Source organism: Macrotis lagotis, chromosome 7, assembly GCF_037893015.1.
Source record: "Macrotis lagotis isolate mMagLag1 chromosome 7, bilby.v1.9.chrom.fasta, whole genome shotgun sequence".
NCBI lineage: Eukaryota > Metazoa > Chordata > Mammalia > Peramelemorphia > Peramelidae > Macrotis > Macrotis lagotis.
In genome coordinates, this window is record NC_133664.1 from 150,192,584 (window position 1) to 150,209,439 (window position 16,856).

General features: G+C 36.1%; 1 protein-coding gene across 1 annotated transcript; it reads right to left on the bottom strand.

The window, feature by feature from the left end:
- Window positions 1-7,151: 7,151 nt before the first annotated feature.
- Window positions 7,152-16,799, bottom strand: DNAJB9 (DnaJ heat shock protein family (Hsp40) member B9). The gene is made up of 3 exons (XM_074193902.1): window positions 16,524-16,799; window positions 14,221-14,447; window positions 7,152-8,810 (listed from the first exon to the last, which is right to left on the bottom strand). The coding sequence occupies exons 2-3, from the start codon at window positions 14,441-14,443 to the stop codon at window positions 8,374-8,376; spliced, it is 660 nt and encodes a 219-aa protein (XP_074050003.1). The 5' UTR covers window positions 14,444-14,447; window positions 16,524-16,799; the 3' UTR covers window positions 7,152-8,373.
- Window positions 16,800-16,856: the final 57 nt, after the last annotated feature.

Sequence of the window (16,856 nt, forward strand, 5' to 3'; positions counted from 1 at the left end):
TTTTATTGAAGTAAAAGCTCTTTCAAGTTCTTCATGCTGTAAAGATTTTAAATAGACTGTGTCTACTACTCGAGAACCAGATTTTCATTGCCAATAGACTGTAGCCTTTTTTTTCTTTTCCTACCTTTTTTAAAAGAGTATTTGTTGGGGTGGCTAGGTGGCACAGTGGATAAAGCACCGGCCCTGGGTTCAAATCCAGTATCAGACAATAATTACCTAGCTGTGTGGCCTTGGGCAAGCTACCTAACCCCATATGCCTTGCAAAAACCTTAAAAAAGAAGAGTATTTGTTAATAACATTGCATATATAAATGTCTAGTTTTATTTTTCACCATTTAACATAAACAACATAATCTTTAACTTTAATTGAATTGGGATCTGTTATCTATTTTATTTTTGGCTTGCCATTTAACACTGTCTTCATTTACATCATAATAGTCATTGTAAACATTTTTCTTCTTTACTTGTGCATTACTTCATGCTAGTTTCCCTAAGTTTGTCTGAATTCTTAATGTTTGTTGTTATTTACAGCAACAACAACAAAAACTTCATATAGTGCTACCATATTTTCAATCAATCAAAAAGTTTTTAATGAGTACTTAAAATTACAGGAGATACAAAGATAAGATTTCTAATTGGGAAGACAAGCTATATACATATATGTAGAATACAAATAAAGCAAATACCTGGTTATTTGCAAAGAGAATGCAAAAGCAGTTGGGGAATTTTTAAAAAGTTTCATGTAGAATGGTGTGAGCTACAGGCTTTGGCCTGGTACTGCTATAGCAACTGCAGGTGGGACTTGAAATTCTATAAATCCAGAAGCTCTTTAGGGTGAATTAGATAAATGTTTGACCAAATATAGCAGGCTAATTTTTAATTTTGTATATATGTATTTATGTGTATATATATATATATATATAATACATGTATGCTTAAAAATGGCTCTTGACAGAAAAATGGTTCCCCACCCCTAATGTAGAAGATGGCACTAAAACTGAATTTTGAAGGAGATGGGAAGTCTAGAAAACAGCTGAGGAAGGATTCCAGGGATGAAGGATAGTCAAAGGAAGAGAAGACAGATAATGGAGTATCATATTTTTTGCAGAACTGCAGAAAGGTCAATATAGGTGAACCATACAGTGCATGGAGGAGAATAATACATAAAAAAAGACTGGAAAGGTAGGATGGAGCCAGATTGTAAAGAGGTTTAAATGTCACAGGATTAAATGATTTTGGAGATTTAAAAAAAAAAGAGTCACTAGAGTTTATTGAGGGAGTATGGGTTTGGGAAAATCACCTTAGCAACTGAGTATAGATTTGGAATGGAGGGAAACTTTAGACAGCATGACCAAATAGCAAACTATTTTGCAGAAGTCCAGGAAAGGGGTGGTGATCTAGAGTGGTGATATGTGGAAATATGTCCAAAGATGATTTAGAAACCAATATAAGATTTGGTAAAGGACTGGATATGTCCTTTACAAATACATACAAAATTATCAACTTAAAAATTATTTGGTCAAACATTTAATTAAGTGGCCCTAAAAAGTTCCTAGATTTAATGAATTTCAAGATTACAAAGATGGCAACAGCAGACCAAATGATTTCTTGGGCCTTAATCAGCCTGCAGGCTTGCCCCTGTTTAACATGGAAATTTTTTTAAAAATCTCCCCCCACCCCCACCCCGAGTAAATGAGAATTGAAGAATCTAAGGAACCTGGAAGACTACAAAGATAGCACTGCCATTCAAAATAATAGGAAAACTTAGGAAGGAGTTTTATAGGGAAAGAGAGTCATGTTGATTTTGCCATACTTTCAAGACTAAGAGGATAGGGAGAGAATAGGATGAAGGGAAATAACCTAGCTGGTAATCATTACTGTTGAAAAGATTATATAGTTTCTTTGATAAAGACTTCATTTCTCAAATATTTAGAAAAGCAAGTCAAATTTATAGAAAGAAGAGCCATTTCTCAATTGACAAATAAATGGTCAAAGGATATGAATAGTCAGTTTTTAAACAAAGTATTGAAAGCTCTCTATGGTCATGTGAACAAAAAGGCTCTAAATCACTATTGATGAGAGAAATGCAAATTCAAACAACTCCGAGCTGCTACCTCACACTGGTCAGATTGGCTAATATGATAAAAAACAAAAAATGGTAAATGTGAGAGGGGATATGGAAAAATTAAAACACTAATGTTCTATTGGTGGGGTTGTGAAGTGACCCAACCACTCAGGAAAGCAATTTGGAACTATATGCAAAGGATTCGAAAATTATGCATATCCTTTAACCAAGCAATACAACTAGTAGGGTCTGTATCCCAGAGAGATAAAACACACACACACACACACACACACACACACACACACACACACGAAAAGGAAATGAAGGTCCTCAAAATAAAGGGCTTTCTCAAGAAGTTTAAGTACAAAGCTGAAAAGAGATATAGGACAGTAGCTGTCACTGCAGCAACGGAGGGAAGGCAGGGGAGAGAGAGAGGATAGGGGAGAGAGGGAGTGGGAGACAGAGAGAGAGAGAGAGAGAGAGATTATGGTTAAATGGTTAATTTGGGGTAAAGAAATCACCATACTGGTTCCTCAGGAGGGTAAGGAAAGGCATAAACTTTAATTCATAGGTTGCATAGGTTACTATAGAAAGTTCACAAGTTAGGTTCTTTGGAGAAGCAGGAGGAGTGAATTTCAGTATTGCTGTGAGCTAAAGGGAAAGAGACTATACAGCAGGCTGTGGTTAAAGACAGTTTTAAGAAGATAGCAAGCTGGGCTAGGTTTTTTAACAAGGTAAAGAAGGCAAGTTTCTAAGATAGTAAGGCACAAGTTAGATTAAAGAGAGTTTTTAAGATGGGTCAACAGGCAACTAGGTGGTGCATTAGATAGAACATAAACCAGCCCTGGAGTCAGGAGGACTTGAGTTCAAATCCAACCTCAGGTACTTAATAATTATATAGGGGCAAGTCACTTAACCCCATTGCCTTAAGTAAAAATTTTAAAAAATATATGATAGCAAAGGAGAGTGCCATCTGTATCCAGATAAAGAGCTGTAGAGTTTGAACAAAGTTCAAGGACTATTCCCTTTAATTTAGAACAAAAAACATCTTATTGTCTGATCTTTCTATCTCTTAGACTTTAGTCTCTTCCTTAAGGATATGATTTCTCTCTCATCACATGCAATTTGGATCAATGTACAACATGGAAACAAAGTAAAGACTGACAGAGTGCTTTCCGTGGGGGGGGGGGGGAGTAAGATGGGGGGATTGTAAAACTCAATATCTTTAATAAAAAAATATATGATAGGTCAAGCAAAAAAGAGACAACTGGGGGAGAACAGCAAAGACAGTGAAGAAAAGGAAAAGAAATGGCCAGGAAATGGTGACTGGGCTTAGATAAACATGAATCCAGCTTAAAGGAACTGGGACCATATGGATCCAGCCTGGAGAAAGGAACAGGAAAAGAAACTGAGCAAGGAGGAAAAAGAGTGTGGGAGGGCCAGGCGCTTTTAAATGCACTTCTATGGTGGAGGAGGTAGGGGGGGAGTGTTTAAGAAGTAGTTAACACTTACTTGGTGTAGGAGAAGCCTATTGCACATACTCCAAGGGTAGGCTTAATTAACACCTGGTGGAAAGTAACATTTATTGCACATGACAGTGGTTCTGCTGCATCTGCCCCCAAAGCATGACCAAGGTCAGGCACATGGCCTTCTATTGTTAAGGGACACCTAGAGATGTGTTTGTTGCCAGAAATAGGGTATTTACAAAAGTCAATACAGAAGGCAAAAACATTTTAATGGTAGAGAAAAAATTATAAGACTTGTTTCCCAGACAAAAGCACAATAATAATTTCTCTGTGGACAATTCCCCTGCTTCATAAGGATTATTCTGGTAGGTAAAGTACCTGAAGAATTATGAAAAGAGGTTCACAGCATTGTATAGGAGGCAGCAACAAGTCATTCCAAAGAAAAAGAACAAAAAAGCAAAGGAAGGTTTTAGCAAAGGAAAGAAAACAAAAAGGAAAAAAAGAAATGCTATTCCCAAATGAGTGTGGAATTCCAGAGTATAGCAAGAAGATGTAAGATTTCCTTAAATGAGCAAGTTAAGAAATAGAAAATTTCATGCAAAAATGGACAAAAGATAAATATAGGGATTGAACAAAAGTAGAAAAGATTAAGGAGACACAAATACGCAAAAGAACTATACAGAAAAGACGTTAATATCAGCAATAACCATGGTTTGTTTACTGATCTAGAGCCTGACATCCAGTAGAATGAAGTCAACTCACCTTTGCTAACAATAAGGCTAATGGAGATGATGGAACCTAAATGACAATGCTGTTGAAGTGTTCAATATACCAACAAATTTGGAAAATAAAATAACCACTGGATTGGAAAAGATCAGTTTATGTTCCAGTTCTAAAGAAATGCAATACTAAGGAATGTTCAAATTACCAAATGAGTGTTCATTTCTTAAGCCTGCAATATTATGCTTAAAATTCTGCTTATATATGCTTAAGATTCAGCAATAAGTAAACTAAGAAAAAACGTAGAGTAAGCTTGTTTTTGAAGAGGCAGAAGTACCATTTATTGGCTTATAGACAAAGCAAGATAGTTACAGAAAAGCATCTCATTTCACTGATTACACCCAAGCTTCTGGCTATGTGGATAATAAAGTAGCAAATCCTCAAAGAGATGGCATTATCAGATCGTTTTGTCTCCTGGTAACCTATATGTAAGCCAAGAAGCAAGAGTTAGAACCAAACATGGAAGAACTGACTGATTTAAGATTGGAAAAGGAGTTCAAGAAAGCTCAACAGTGTAACCTTATTTAACTTAGATGCATAGTACATCATGTGAAATGTCAAACTGATGAATCAAAATCTGTAATGATGGTTGCCAGGAGAAATATCAACTATCTCAAATATACAAATGATTCCATTTTGACAGCAGAAGAAATGGAAGCACTATCCAAATTTATACTCGGGCTCAAAAATCACTGCAGATGGGGGCAGCTAAGTGGCACAGTGGATATAGCACCGGCCCTGGAGTCAGGAATACCCGAGGTTCAAATCCACCCTCAGACACTTAATAATTGCCTAGCTGTGTGACCTTGGGCAGGTCACTTAACCCCACTGCCTTAAATAAATTTTAAAAAGATAGTTGCTTCTTGGAAGGAAAACTATGGTAAATCTGGACAGCATACTAAAAAACTTCATCTTACTACCAAGGCATGGCATCAAAGCTATGGTTTTTCCAGTAGCAATATAAGGCTATGAGAAATGGGACTTAAAAGGAAAGCTGAGCACTGCAGAACTGCTTTCAAATTTGTGGATAACTCACCAAGCATTAAGGAGGAGAGGTATATATGACAGTAATGTAATGTTTAGGTTAGGCTTATGTCCAAAAAATATCTTAAGTTAAATTGATTCATGTAAATTCTATCTGTATGTGAATTCAGTAACAGCATTTTTAAATTATCATCTTAATCATTGCCTTACAATATCCTATATGAAAAATGAAATCACATCCCACATTTTTACTAAAGCAGGAAAGTATATTAACAGTTTTGAAAGACTTTCAGTAATACAATTAAAGATTTTATAGCCTTATTTGTAGGAAAATTTAATTGCAGTTGTACTTAAGTTTTCTTTGTAGGTTAACTGCCCCCCATACTCAAATTTCTTCTCTTCCTAGTTTAACATTTAGATATGCTAATATTTATGAATTTATCTTGCACCTTGCTTGTTATTGTCTCCATTACTCCTCTAATAAATCATCGATTTTGACTTTTCTTTACCAATCTGTAATGATTGAATGTTGCCACAATTTATTTTTCTGCACAACTGCCACATCTAAAATGCTCCCTTGGTTCTAGGCAGTCTTTCTTGGGAATGAAATTGTCTCACATCCCAACCTCTGACTCAGTGGATGAGTGGTTGCTTTGAAATCAACATAAGGAGATATAAAGAAAATAAGTTAAATCATTCTATTAATATCATAAAGTAAAATTTCTATCATTTTCTCCTGTTATCCTTAACATAAATAATAGTGAACAGCCAATTCTTAAAAGTAATCTCAAGGTTGTACAGTCATTTCCCCCCACTCCCCAGCCCTACCCCATTTCCTCCATTTCGCCCTTACTGATTTGGAACAATGCAGGCAAAGCCTTAAGTTCAAAGCAGACCAATATATAAGTATCTTACACAATAAAAAGACACAATGTCCTCCAACTTGTTTATTTAACTGCAAAATTGAGTGCATATTTCACCTTCCTCACAAAAGTTGTTGAGAATGGCTACAAAGTACAATTGCAGACTCTCTACTCTTCCCCAATAAGCCAGGCACTTAGCCCAAACAAGCAAAGTAAAACAACAATTAAATAAAATCTTCTAGTGACCAGATATTTGGCAGGTGGGTATGTGAAACCACAAGAAAAGGAACATAGGTAGCTTGTAAGAGAAAAAGCAAAATGGTAAGAAAACAAGGTCAATATCCAGGATTGAGAAAAGAAAGTTTGAATAGTCTAGTCAGTAGACATTCAACCCCAGCCTCTTCTAAATTCTACAGTACTACACAAGTTGATATTCAGAATTACATTTAGCCTTACAGAATCCTAAATGAAAGATGAAATCACATCCCACATTTTTACTCCTAAGGCAGGAAATTATACTAATATAGTTTAGAAAGACTCATCAATACAAGTTCAAATAAACTGTGATGTAATAGAACTAGAGAGATTAGGAAGCCCTAACTTCCAGTTTGTCATCAGTTAGATGTGTGCTCCTGGAAAAGTTCTTTAGTCTTTGTAAACTGAATCTGCATTAACTCTACTGCTTCTTCCAGCTCTAATACCATTTATTGAAAAGGGGTCCTGATTCAATTAACCAGTAATACCCAGTTCCTAAGCATTTCCATTGAAATTTTACTATAGTTTTAAAACTGCACATTTATACAGAAGTACTGGTAATGTTTAATATTTAGCCATACTGAACAGCTAGGGACAGTAGCAACCAAAATAAACTAGCAGAGCAAATTATGCTAAATGTAATAAGGAAATTTCCATTTTCAGTAATCTTAGTCCCAAAGTAATTGTAAATTAAAGCAGCTGAAGCCTATTTTCAGGCATTTAAAAATATCTGATTAGTTACCCATAAAAGTAAAATACTGATAACTGCTGAAGCTCACTTGCCTTGAATTTTGGACAAATGATTTTGTAACTTTCATGACATTAAAATAAACACTAGTAACCAAGAATAAAACAGAACATTCAAGTTGTAAATATTGTATTTGTTTCACTCACATATAACTGTGTTATGATAGGTGCTAGTTTTGTCAACATATATATAGATGTGATTAACACTCATACAAAGGATGATAAAGAAAACTACAGAACTGAAATTTTCATAAAACTACACAAAGAAATTAAGTGTGCAAAAAAACAAAACAAAAAACATTTCTATTTAAAAATATTGCACATTATGATATGGGTACACACATTGGCTTTTTTAAAGACTGAGGTATTAGTTAATTACCAAATAATGGATGCAAAGGAAAAGGAAAAGCACTTGACAAAAATAAGTAGGTCAAAAATTCAAGAAATATGAATGGCACTGAAAAGCAAGTATGAATTCCATTACAAAGACAGAATAGCTCAGCAAACATGAAACAATCTCTTGGCAACATATATCACTTGTCTTTTATATCTGTCAAAATATATGTGAACAAGGTAATTTCTTTCACTAATAGATATTTCATTTTAAAAAGGTGTTTTCATGGGAAGCACTACTAAACTATCCCATGACTCTTTTCTCCTTTGAAATAAATTCAATAGAAAAATAGAATTTCAAAATTCCTAAATTTCATGAGTGAAATGCTATCTCTAGAGTAAGCTCTAGATCAGCTGCATAGGGCAGCTTTACTTAAGTAGCTCTCTTCATAACAAAATTCCACACTTTAGGTATATTGATCAAAAAAATTAGTACAGATCATGCAAATTTTATGTTACTAAAGATTTCACTGAGGCTATTCAGTTCTAATATACAATTTAAGTCAGGAAAATATCCAAAGTTTAGTCATCAAACTCATAAATCCTCTTTTGGTTTTAATAAATCTAATCAAATGAAGGAATTCGTGGGCAAGTTATTTAATTAAATTTCTAATTTATTTTCTTTCATGTCCTAATTGAGGAAATGTTAAATTAGCCCACTGTCATCTACTTCCATGGTGAAGTTATTAAGATTGTTTTATATACACCTTCTTTATAATATTTAGGTATTTTGTGAATTCATGCATTTGTCACAACAGTTCACAGAAACAGTTGTATCTATTTGTATTCATAAACGCTGGCTCTATAAGGATGGGACAGAATTACTGTCCTGAACAGTCAGTGTATGTAGTAACCATATTTCCTCTACGCTGAGTGACAGTCCTACAGTGCTTGCCAGATCCGTGAAATCTCTTTTCAGTTTGTACTGTATGTCGGTTTGCATTGTCAAAACCATTGAATGAAAACATTTTTTCCATATCTTCAAACATGTCATCAAACAATCCACCTCCAAAAGAGAATTCCTGAAAATGATGCCTTTGCCTGCTGGAACCATCCTGGCGTGTTCGGAAGTGAGTTTCAAAATGTTTTTTGGTTTGAGTGTTTTTGTCAGGACCAAAAAAGTCAAAGTCTTTAAAAAGATCATCAAAGTTGAAGTTGAATGACTGCTGGAAGGTATTTCCACCACTACTGGTAAAGGCACTATGTCCAAGAAAATCATAATCTTTTCTCTTATTGGCATCTGAGAGTGTTTCATAAGCTGAAAAAAGATAAAAAAAATTAAAACTGAAGGCAAAACCTTTAAATAAAGTAAATCTTTAAACTAAATGACACTGAAGTCATTATGGGCATTTTATAAAACAAATTTATGTCACTTAAAATGTAATAGACATATGTATATACATATATATCCAGAATTTGCTATTTTAAATTATTAATGTCACTATTTCCTTTCATTCATATATAGATAATTAGACACATAAACAAATTTGTCTTTAAAACATAAAAGAAACATTATAAGATCAAAAATTTTAGAGATCCCTTATACAAAAAAGCAGATTTCTAGAATCTTTCCAGCTTGTCAATAGCAAACATTTCTATCACAGATCATGCATGGTTCACAACTTGCTTTTCTTTTTTTGTTTTGTTTTGTTTTTTGCAAAGCAATGGGGTTACATGATTTGCCCAAGGTCACATGGCTAAGCAAGTATTAACTGTCTGAGGCTGCATTTGAACTCAGGTCCTCTCTTGACTCCAGGACAACTTGCTTTTCTTACAATTAATACTGTGAAGCATGTAGTGTAAATATTGGCACATTAATTTTACATTTGAGAAAACTAAGGTTAAGGGAACTTAAAAGGTGCCACAACTAGAAAATGTTTATCTGAGACAAGAACTCAAGTCTCATATTTCAAGAACAGTGCACAATGATGAAATGAGTGACAAAATAGAATTTATGAAGTGTAACACTTATGTCTAACAGTTCTATTTAAGTTGAGAAAAATCTTTTTAAGTAGTATCATTACTCCAAGTATGCACAGCAACTGTTTAAATATTCTCATCTCTCATCTTTACCCACATCCTTGAATCTGAAGAGAACCTCTTCATTTTATATCATTCAGCCATCTTCCTCCACTATTTCCTTCACTCCCAACTCATGCAAAAGTGACCCTTCTCCTTGTCAAAGCCAACCCCTTTATAGTACCTATGATGCCACACTCTCTAAACAGATTGCTCTCATTCTCATCCCTTTTTCTTTTCTTCAAACTTATAGTAGCTCTCCCTCTGCAAATTATTATGTCTTTTCCTTTCCTTAAAATAAAAAAATCTCATTTGATTCCATTAAGCTGTTCTATAGCTCTCCCCACCCCCTTCTCAGCTAAACTTCTTGAGAGAACCGTCTACTTTTTCCACTTCTCTGTATCCTCTAAATTCTTTTCAATCTGGCTTCCAACTTCATCATTCAACTGAAAATATTTCCTAGTCTTTTCTTAAACCATCACCCATCTTGAACTCTTTGTATGTAACAGTTGATCCTCTTCCGTTCATGATACTCTTTTATCTAGTTTTTCTCAACTATTCCCTCCTGGTCCTTCTTCAGTCTCTTTTGCATGCTTTTTATTCATAGAAATTTCCATAGTTGGTATGTATGAGTCTTCTTTTAGTTTCTAAAACTACTATGCTTGGTGATTTCAATAGCTTCCAAGATTTTAATTACCATTGTTATGTCCCCAGATCTATATATCTTGCCCTATTCTCTCTTCTAAGTTAATCATGCATCACCAATGCCTTTAGGACACCTCAAACTACATCTCCCTAGGCATCTCATCATCAATATGTCTCCCCCTTCTAACCTTTTCTCTTACTGTAGAGAGTACCACTATCCTCCCAATTACTCAAGTTTATAACCTCAGTGCATCCGAGTCTCCTCACTCTCTCAGCTCCCATATCAACCTGTTAACAAATCTTGACATTTCTACCTTCACAACATCTCTAGTATACACTTTCTTCTCCTTATTCACAAAGGAACTCTAGAGTTCAGAATCTCATGGCTTTTTTTTTAATTTTTTATTTTAAGGCAATGGGGTTAGGTGACTTGCCCAAGATCACACAGCTAAGCAATTATTAAGTGTGTGAGGCCAGATTTGAACTCAATTCCTCCTGACTCCAAGGCCAGAGCTCTATCCACTGCACCATCTAGCTGCCCTATCTCATGGCTTCTTGCTGAGATTATTGCAATAGTTCACTCCTCTTTCTCCTAAACTCATGTCTCTTGCCCACTCTAATACATCATCTATTCAGATGCCAAAGTGAATTTTTCCAAAAGCAGAAGTGTGATCATATCACAATAAGTCTAGTGTCTCTCAAATACTCTTCTGTTTGGCATTTAAAGTTCTTCATAATCTGGGTCCTTCCTATCATTTTAGTCATCCAACACCTTCCATCCATGTCTTCTATGTTCTAGCATCACTAGCCTACTTGTAGTACCATCTTTGCACGGTAGTCTTTCAGACCTGGAAGGACCTGCTTCTTCAACTCCACCTCTTAGCTTCCCTAATTTCCTTTAAGACAGCTCAAACCTTACCTTTTCTGAGGTCAGATTCTAATGTCTCCCTCTTTCAAACTATTTTCCATCTTCTCTCTCTTTATATGTCATACAGACTATCATTTGTATATATTATATATATATATATATATATATATATATATAATTTATACAAATATAAATTCTTTGAGAGCATGTTCTTTTAAAACCACAGAACTTAGCATAGGGCCTGGAACATAGTAGAAAATGAAGAATTTAACATGAGCCATCAAAAATAATTGAGAAAAAAGGTGACGGAAAATGAAAAAGGCAAAGGAATAAGCACTTATCTAATTCTCTCATGTGCCAAGCATTGTGTTCAGCACTTGTTTAAAAAAATAAGTACTGCATCATTACTACAATGCTATGAGGTGGGTGCTATTATCCCCATTTCACAGGTGAAGAACTGGGGCAAACAGAGGTGAAGTGACTTGCCCAAAATCACACAAATTTGATTGAGATTTCTACCTTTCTCCAGGGCTCTATCCACAGCATCATTGGCTGCCTCTAATCCACCAAACCCACTCTCCAGGTTGGTTTAAGGATTTATCATCTAAGCTTTTAAGAATAACAAGACATGATGGGGGTAGCTAAGTGGCACAGTGGATAGAGCACTGGCCCTGGAGTCAGGAGTACCTGAGTTCAAATCCAGTCTCCGACAATAATTACTTAGCTGTGTGGTCTTGGGCAAGCCACTTAACCCCATTGCCTTGCAAAAACTAAAAGAATAACAAGACATGGAAGGGATGAACCTTTTACAACCAAAGCATAACAGAACTAAAATTTCATTTTAGTCTTAGTAATACGGCTTTCACTGACAGAAATTACAGAATGTACATCCACTAGCTATGTTACTACTGGACCTAAGTCCCAATTCACATATAAACCTAAAACATAATTAAAACACAGCATTTCAAAAACAATTTGAGAGCTGAATCACTTCCAAAGTATCAAGAAGCTTTTTCTATAATGGGAATTTATCATTATTTAAAATGAACCTTACTATTTGGTTAACAGTCAAGTGGCTGATAAGGCAACAAGGTAGTACGGTGGATAAAGTGCTGATTCTGAATTCAAGTTCAAGTTATTAGCTGTGTGACCCTGAGCAAATCATTTCCTCCTGCTTGCTTCAGATTCTCATCTGTAAAAGGAACTGGAGGAAGAAATGGCAAACCAAAGAAAGCCCCAAATGAGGTCACAACAAGTTGGATACAACTGAAAATGACTGAACAACAACAAAAATGCCACATACTGCAGGTATTTAACATAAAATGTCTGTGAATAGTGAATGATTACTCCCAATTTAATGTTTTTATATATCAGATTTTCCCATAACACATCACAGTAAGCCATCTACATTCTAATGTATCCTGTCACATTGTGCTTTTTTCAAAATAGCACTGAGATGATTCTAGATTTTCTAAGACTATGCCAAGAGAGTTAGGTTCTGACAAGTTTGACACAAATCTTAAAAGAGTTCAATTGTAAACCCAGGAAAATGATGTCAACTGAAGCCTAGACTAAGTTTGAAGAATCACTAGGACATTCAGTGACAGGTAGTGAATGCTTTTTATCACATACCAATTAAAGAGGATCTCTATCAGCAGGAATATCTTCAGGTAATGCATTTTAATTCTTTTTGAAAAAGTTAATGAGTTTCATTTTAAAATGTGATTATATACAATATTCCCCAAGTTTTTGCTTTCTTGTAAAATCAAAGAACTATAGCAATAGCTAACAAATATACAGCATTTACTATGTGTCAAGCACTATGCTAAGTGTTTTAACAATTATTTAATCTTCACCACAACCTTGGAAGATAGGTGCTATTATTCCATTTTACGGAGAAGGAAACTGAGGCAAACAGAAGTTAAGTGACTTGCCCAGAGTCCCAGAACTAGTGTATGAAGCTGCATTTGAACTCAGATCTTCTTGATTCCAGACTGTGCCACTTGTCTATCCCTTAAAGTGAGATATGCTACTCCAAAAATATTTCATGGCATTTGGTGAGGAACATTTTTAATGTATGGCTGAACAATCTGCTTCTATGATATTTAATACAAGTTGCATTTTACATACAGCTTAGGTCCTGATTTGTAAATCCTCTGAAATGGTCAAATCATTCAAATTCACAAGGTATATTTCCATTGGCTTGGAAACAATGACTATATTTTATCCAAGTATAACTGTGGTAGTGTTGATTCACAAAAATGCAACCACTACATGGGATTCATCATTCATATTTAAACAGGACCCAGCTATACATACAAACCAGAAGGTAAATATTCATAGAAACTTACAAAATATGAAGTCAGCTATCCATATTACTGAAGAGGTAATAATTAACAAACTCCTAACTCCATATTTTCATAAATTCAAAATGCTCTAAGTATATGAATTCTAAAAACAAACTTTTTACTTTCAGAAATTCAGATGTTTTCATTTCTGACAAACTTTTTACAGTTTTCTTTTCCAAAATCATCAGATCATGAACTTTGGGAATAAAGAAACACCATTTTATTTTCCTTATGCAGCCTACTTTGCAGCTATTTTAATATTTATCAGTCCCAAAGGACACAGGAAAACAAAAAGAAAATTCAGGTATCTTTAAGTAGGAATACAGTAAGGATATCTACAATTTCTTATTTAGATGTGTGACTCTCAGCAATTCACTTAACCTCCTCATCCAGAAAATAAGGACATAATATTTTTGCTACTACCTATCTTAAATAATGGAAATGTTTACTAAATCTTTTTTTTTTTTTTGGTTTTTGCAAGGCAAATGGGGTTAAGTGGCTTGCCCAAGGCCACACAGCTAGGTAATTATTAAGTGTCTGAGACCACATTTGAACCCAAGTACTCCTGACTCCAAGGCCAGTGCTTTGTCCACTACGCCACCTAGCTGCCCCTCAGTGTTTACTAAATCTTAAAAGGTTATATAAATGTGAATTATTATCAAATATTTTCTACGATAACATCCAACTCCTACAGACCATATCTATGTCTCTCTAAATACCCATAAGCCCCACAAACTTGAGAAAACTCATCAAACAATGCATATATGCTATTTCTATGTATTCATTACCTTCTGCAATCTCTCTAAATTTAGTTTCAGCATCAGGGCTCTTATTTTTGTCAGGATGGTATTTCATGGCCAACTTGTGAAAGGCCTTCTTGATTTGGCGTTCTGATGCAGATTTTGGAACTCCTAAGATATCGTAATAATTTTCTGTAGCTAGAATTAATTCTGTAATCATTAAAATGCAGATCGCAAAGGTGAAGACTGCCTGTGGAGTAGCCATTTTCATGACCCTGGAAAAGAGGAAAATAATTACTTCAGATAGTTATTAGTTATCAAAAGTGCTCTTAAAATTGAGAGGCAGGCTGGTACAGAGGAATAAACTAGATTTAGAATCAGGAAGACCTGGATTCAAATCCTATCTCAAATACTTGATAGCTATGATACTATGTGCAAGTCATTTCACCTGTTTCCCAATGTCTAAATGAGAGAAATGGATTTTGTCAACTCCTAAGGATCACTCCAGCTCTAAATCAATTATCTTGAGAATTTTTCCACAAATAAAGCATTGAAGTATACTGACGGTATTCTTTTAAAAAGCCTATAATATATATATATATATATATATATATATATATATATATATATATATATATATATAGACCAACTGTTACATGCTGCTTTATAAGTGCTATAAAGTTTCTTAGCTGTGGTATAGTAGAAAAAGAAATCAACAGGCAGTCAGGAGAAATATGGACTCAAAAACCACCTGTAACATTTTCTAGTCATGTCACTTCTCAGGGCCTCAATTTCTTCATCCTTAGTACTGAATAATTCCATCTTGTTATTAATTATCAATTCCATCATTATAAATTAAATGGAATTAACAATTTCATTTTGCCTTTCTTTACAAGGTCACTGTGAGGATCAAGCCTGGTGAAGTGAAATGCAAAGCTCAAAAGCAATATTTCCGTGTGTGTGTGTGTGTGTGTGTGTGTGTGTGTGTGTACACAAACACATTTCAACTGTGTATATCTGGCCTCAAATTTTAAGTTCTTGGATTGAGCTTTTTTCCCCCACATACCCTCCAATAGTATCAGAATAATAGCGTGCATATGACACCACTCAGTAAATGCTCAATAACTAATTTTCCATAATACTGAATGAAGACTAATATGCAAAGCTTTTTGTAGAAATGAACATAACTAATTTTCCATAATACTAAATGAAGACTAATATGCAAAGCTTTTTGTAGAAATGAACAAAAAGTTTAAGCCATGAACTCTAATCCTCAATAACAAAAAGTTCATTTAAGCATGAGAGTGTTCATTTTCAGGTCAAATAAATATCTCTCCTCCATCAGAAGCCAGGATTTCTCCTAACCTTTCAGGAGTTTCCTTCCTGGGAATTTCACTTGCTTCAACTCTCAATCCAGTTATCATTTATTCACCACTTAGTGTTTGTTTAGAACACAGTTCTAAGCCAAAAGGGGGAAAATAGAAAAGATGATTAAAATGCCCCTAACAGCAGATGGGAAATTCTTTCATTCATCATACTGATGACAGAACAAAAATTTTACCTTCTAGAAAACTCGAATGTACATTAGCACAAATCAGTGGGCTACTCTTGTCACAAACTGATATACATAAAAAAAGAAACCTAGTCAGGATTCTTTTAACTTCAACTTTAAATATCACACATTAATAATGTCTTCAGCAAAATCTGAAAGTTTTGTTCTTTTAGGGCGGGCTGAAACAAAATCCAGTGGTCATTTAGATAACATTTCTATGAGGAAAAAAAGTCAGTATTTTACAAATTTTCTTCCTACTTAAAAAAGTTTACCAAGAACTCTCATAAATGCGTGTATGTATTTTTGTGCATATAGAATATATTTCTTTAAACTGAAAAATTGACAAATAAAGCCAGTCTCTTGAGCACCGCATTGCACCTGAGCGAATAACCACCAAGATGATGAAAAACTCTACGGATTCTTGAAATTGCGGTGGGCAATGCCGCCCTCCCCCCAATTACTCATAGTCACGAGGGCTCAGGCTTGAAGTACACTTTGGGGCGTTCAAGGGAATATCATCCTGGGAACTTGTTCCAACTGGATGAGGAGGGTTTAAAATGTCATTCGAGCCGCGGCCTCGGAGCAAGGTGCGCGCTTCGCTGCCTTCGAAACAAAAGGATTCGGGGCTCCAGTCCCCACCGGCGGGGCCTCCCACCGGGGGGCCCTCCAGTCCGGAGAAGGGGCTACGGAGGCGGCACGGCTCCGGGGCTGGGCGGCAAGCGGCAGGCCAGGGAGCCCGGGGTCCGCCCCAGCCGGTGCCGACCCCCGGCCCTCCCGCCCGCCTCCGGCTCACTCTCACCTTCAGCGGCTCCGGCCCCCGCGGGGAGGCGCCGACGCAGCGGGGACCCCCTCCTGCTCCTCCTGCAGACCGCGGCGGTCCCCCGCTTTCCGCCCGTCCTCCTCCCCGCCGCTTCGGGGCCGACTCCAGTTCCCACAACCGCCGCTCCCCGGCAACGGCAAGCCGAGCCCGCACCCAGCTCGCACCAGGCAGAGTCCTACACGAAACGCTTTCCCATTGGCTGCCGCTGCCCCGCCTGACTCCCGGCGCCTTTAGCGCACGTGGAAGACTGTTGTTACCTCTTTTCTCCCAGAGTCACTTCCGGCTTGGCGCGCGAGACGGCGAGGGGGGGAG